This window comes from Montipora capricornis, chromosome 9, assembly GCF_036669925.1.
Source record: "Montipora capricornis isolate CH-2021 chromosome 9, ASM3666992v2, whole genome shotgun sequence".
In the NCBI taxonomy this organism is placed as follows: Eukaryota; Metazoa; Cnidaria; class Anthozoa; order Scleractinia; family Acroporidae; genus Montipora; species Montipora capricornis.
The window spans coordinates 36,005,467-36,010,466 of record NC_090891.1 but is presented as its reverse complement, the minus strand read 5'-3'; the positions used below and the strand labels follow the sequence as shown (position 1 = coordinate 36,010,466).

The 5,000-nt window shown below is 40.1% G+C and overlaps 1 protein-coding gene across 1 annotated transcript in view; it reads left to right on the top strand.

The window, feature by feature from the left end:
* The window catches only part of LOC138015817 (dedicator of cytokinesis protein 1-like), a 56,296-nt gene that overhangs the window by 49,998 nt on the left and 1,298 nt on the right, over positions 1-5,000 (top strand). Inside the window, exons 56-60 of the mRNA XM_068862928.1 lie at positions 239-327; positions 880-967; positions 2,639-2,850; positions 3,267-3,513; positions 4,535-5,000. The exon at positions 4,535-5,000 is cut by the window's right edge and continues 1,298 nt beyond it. Of these exons, the coding sequence (XP_068719029.1) occupies positions 239-327; positions 880-967; positions 2,639-2,850; positions 3,267-3,513; positions 4,535-5,000 (1,102 nt within the window). The remainder of the gene's footprint in view (positions 1-238; positions 328-879; positions 968-2,638; positions 2,851-3,266; positions 3,514-4,534) is intronic.

Sequence of the window (5,000 nt, the reverse complement as noted above, 5' to 3'; positions counted from 1 at the left end):
AAAAGATAATTCCATGGCGGCTTAACTGATTGAGGACCTTTAAAACAAGAAAGCAAACAACATATCAGATTAAAAAGTTTTATGAACAGATTTCCCCTAGGGGTTTTTTTGTCTCTGCATATTATCACAAAGCTCTGTATGCATTCACTGTTGATTGAGAAATATCCGCGTGTGAAAAAGGCTTTGAACCTCGCAGCGTGTCTTCTTCTTTAACAAATTTTCGTTCAACGTGTTTCAGGTTCCTCTACCGCCCGTACCCCCGCACGGAACATTGCGTGATAAAAAAGAAGATAGAAAGATCAGTTTACCAGCGGAAATGCTACGAGGGTATATTCATCTAGTCATTTATGTGTGTTGGTTCAAAGTTAGTGACAGAAGCAACATACCAACGTCATAATTTGAATCATCATCATCAACAACATTAGAAGCAGCATCTTAACGTGTATCTGACAGGTTTTTTTAATTTACTCAAGTGAAACATGGTTTTCTGAGATAAAAACAACCAAAAAAAATCCATACCGATTTTTATTGTATGCCTTTCAGCCTTTTCACAATTTTCACTTGGGGGGGGGTTACAAAACCGCGCTAGTAAGGAAACAGGGAATAGCAGACCAGTGAAGTCAATTCAGAACCGAAGGGATTTTTAGTGATCGAAATTATTTCGTTCTTTTGTCTTTAGCATCATCGCAACCAAATGCAACGCATCTCAGAAGCAGTTCCAGCAAAATCTAAAAACGGAAAATTCGGGCCCTGGAAAACTTTTGTTCTGTTGTGACGTCACAGTTCTGCTATCCCCAGTCTCCTTACTAGCACGGTTTTGTACCCTTTCGATTTTAAAAGGCTGAAAGGCATAGAATAAACCCGACTTTTTGTCCACAGCGCTGCTCAGACGCCTAATTCAAAGAAGAGACGCCAGTCGGAACAAAGCACTCGCCAGAGCTTGTGGTACAATAAAGAACCCAACCAGGTAAAGAAAACTTTTTGATGGATTGATCGATCTTTTGATTCCATCGTTTGATCGTTGAAATCAGCTCCAAGGAAAGAAGCGATCACTCTATTGGTTTTCCTGCAACTTACCGACACGTTCCGGTAAACGAACAATTTCAGTATGTGTCCGTTCTTAGTGTGACAAGACAAAGTTGCTCACAAGGACGCCGAAAACCCGCCAACATTTAGGGTTCCTATCTCCTCAACAAAAGATATGTGCAATGCTTTCGAATCATGTTATGTAAATAAAAATTCAAATAATCGGATTTGTCCGTTTCTATTACGTTGTTTCCGACTCTTTTTGCTGATTTACAACTGGTCAGGACTTAAAACGCAAGTCTGCTCAACTGTTCTTGCTTCAGAAAGCAATGAACATAAGTAAACACACGTAATGAGCCGTAGGTACGTTTGGAGGCAACGTATCCTAGTGGGTTGAACCAACAAATCTCTCCCTCAATTGAAGGATTATTCTTAATTGTCAATTTCTTCCAAGTGAAGTATTATCGTTCATTTTGGACACTGAAAGCTTGATAGGGATCATGGGAAACGAACATATTTCTTTTAAAAGCCAAACCCTAGTGTCTGGACTCGCAGGACTCGAACCTGGGAAAGTGTGATTAATAACCCTTTCACTTAACCACTAGTCTACCGCATCACTAACTGCGAGGATATCATTTTTTATTAATGCAATAATTTTTTCTTCCAAAACTGCCGATGTAAACTTGCATTAGCAACCGCTAAGAAGCAAGCTTACCCAGTGAAAAATGTCGCTACCAAACTTCAAGAGAAAGCTAACCATTTTAAAATCAAGGTTCAGGCTAATTATTTTTGGTAAATAATCGGCACATTTTCTAGTCAGTTGATCTTTAGTGGTTAAGTGGATAAAAAAACGTTCCTTCACAGTGGGTGCTCCGGGTTCAAATTCTGTCCAGGGGCTGCTTTTACTTTTTTTCTTTTTATTTGCTACCACAAGTCCTGCAATAGAGTGATCAAAATGGAGGAAAGTACTTCATTTAAGACAAACTGACAATGAAGGATAATCCTTCATTTGAGGAAGAGATCGTGTTGGTTGAACGCTTGCCTTGAGATCCGAGATCCCAGGTTCATGACCCGTTCTGTCCACTAACTGTTCCTAAGTTGTTCCTGATTAAACTTTTCGAGATATATATCTTCAAAGTAACAATTAATAATTCATGAGCCTAACAGCCTATCAAAATATCGATTAAAACGTCACGTGCACGAGCTTAAAACCCGATAAAACACTTCTCATTAGAATTCTTTATGTAAAAAATAGTAATGAAGCCCGCCTTGTTTTTCTTCTATGCCAATGTTCTCCTCTCGCTTTTAGTGGAATGTTTTGGAAGCCGTTCAGAAAACTCGCAGCACGTGTTTTATCGGGTCAAAAAACACTCGGCTACGCCTCCTGTTTTTAACCCGATAAACCACTGCTGCTCGTTCTTTAAACATTACTTTAGTCCTGAAATCTCCTATGAATGAGTATTCAGTTTTTCAATTTCATGTACACAATATTTCTACGTCCTATCCCGATCCAGTGAATTCAGAGGCTGTGAAGAGTTACCTGGTAACTGAAGTTTGAAGCTGTTCTAATGTTGTTGTTGTTGTTTTTGTTCTTTGAATTTTCTTTTCTAAGATAACTGAATCAAAGTCCCTCGAGGTCCTTTCAGAGATCAACGAACCAGCTCCTCCCGTTCCCGTCAAGGGTTCTAGATCAGACAGTTCTCCCGCTGACTCTCCGGAAGCGATACGTCGCAAAAATGTTCTCTCCGGCAAAATTCAACATAGGAGTTCGTCGCCTGCCAGTATTCTCCGACACCCCACACCGGCCTCTCCATCGCAACAGAAGTAGGTGTTGACTTTCATTCTTTCCCTACATTTCTTGGTTTCCCTCAGAGACTAGCCTGCACACAGGCTCTCCCTGCGCCGAATTGCGAGCGCTCACCAGCTGGGACCGGAATTGGAACGAGCGGAGGAAAGCCTGCAATGGTGCAACATGTCCTCTACCTCTGAAATGACGATTATCGACAATTCCAAATTTTCTCTGGATTGACTTTAATCGTCAATTTAGCCGGATTACTCTGTCCCAGGACTAGTGGTAGCATATGAAAAGAAAAAAATTAAAAGTTGCATTCCTGGTTAACTATCATCATGCTGGAAACGTTTCTTGAAATTCAACTATTGAAAAACAAGCACATGTAATCAAAGTTGTTTATTTGTAGTTCATCTTTCCGTTTCCTTGCTTTTCCTTTGTTTTATTTCAGTGGACGGACATCTCCTGCCATCCCCCCAAAGCGCAAGAGTATTTTAGTCCACAGCCCCTCGGATATGGACACTTCAAAGTCAGGGGGCCCACCAACGAACGCTACAATAAACGAAACACGACCTGGAGATGAATCCATTTCAAATCCTTCTACCTATGAAGGAAGTCTCCCTGCATTGCCCCCAAAGAAATCGGTGTCTCGCTTGTCTTCCGAGGTTAATGAACTTTTAGCTCCAGAAAAACGTAAGGTAGGGAAGAGATTTAAAAAAAATCGTTTTGTTTTGTCTATTCGAAAGTACTTTTGTAATGATCCTTGTTAAAACCGTGACAGCGGTGCATGTCCTGCAAACCATGGAATGATTGCCTTTGTTATATAAGTATAGAGATTTACGTACATTTCCGTGATAAAATAAAAAGGATATACGATGTTTTCACTAGTGTAAACTTGTACTTTTTCTTCACTAGTGAAAAATTGTCGTATCAGCCTTTTGATTGGCTAGTATTATGTTGAGCTTTGGCGCGGGTGGACTGTGCACCAATGCCGGGAGTAAAATTAGTTAACATGGCGGCTAACTGGTGTATGGTTTTCAAAGTTTTTGATATTTTATTGCTTACTTTTCTCCACAAATACTTCAGAAAATGTTTAAGAGTCTTAAAAGTGTTCAAGCGAGTTATGGAACGTAAAGATTTCTTTTATTTCAAAAATATTTTGCTATTTATTTGGGGCTTTTATTCCCGATCAATGGTTTAATAACCTCTCAATCAACACTTACCTCGTTAACTTTATGATCTCTATACTTAAATAATAAAGAAATTATTTATTTGCTCGTTTGTACGATTTTTATTACTCACTCGTTGTGAAGGATCGTTAAACTTAGCTCACTCGTTCGTTTAAGTGATCCTTCACAACTTGTGAATAAAAATCGTACGCACTCACCAACCATGAAGTAAGTACTAAATACAATATGAGCGACTGTATTGTATCGGATATACAATGTCGAGCCGAAGGCGAGACATTTTCTATCCGATGCAATCCGGGCGCAAATATTGTATTGTGGTGATGAAATGTCAGCATTTAAGTGTTAATGTACACTAGGTATTTTTGGTGATTCAAGACATTTTAACCGTGAAAATTGAAAGAAATATTTATGTAAATGAAGAGAAAGCTGTATCAGAAATACAGGTATTGATTAATAAAACATTTCTTTTGTTTTCCCATCATGAATTTTTAATGAGTTCTATAATCTATATTTACATTTTTCTTTATAGCCCCATCCTACCTTGACGCCTTCTGATGATGATGATATTGGTCTGGCGCCAGAACTTCCAGAGAAGAGAAAGAGTTACCTAAGCAACGCATCCAGCCGCACAAGTCGAGCCTCGTCCGTCTTCTCAGACTCAGCACCTGACCAGTCATGTCCCTTGTCTCCCTTCTCCCCGTCGGGGCATTTTAGCGATAAAATGGGAAACACATTACGGAGTCCCTTTCCCCTGGACTCTCGTGGCTCGTCCGGATCCTCCACGTCAACGTTATCAGTTTCGACTGCTCGACGAGATGTCGGGGGTGTTCCTTCCTCCAGCTCAAATAACAATAGCTATAGTTATGTCCCACCGCCGACTTCCCCGCGCGTACCCTACGACAAAGTTACTTCCCCCCGAGATTCCGTAGCTAGCTGGATGTCGGAGAACACAAGCTATTTTTCTGCGTCTTCATTTAATTCTGATATAATATCAC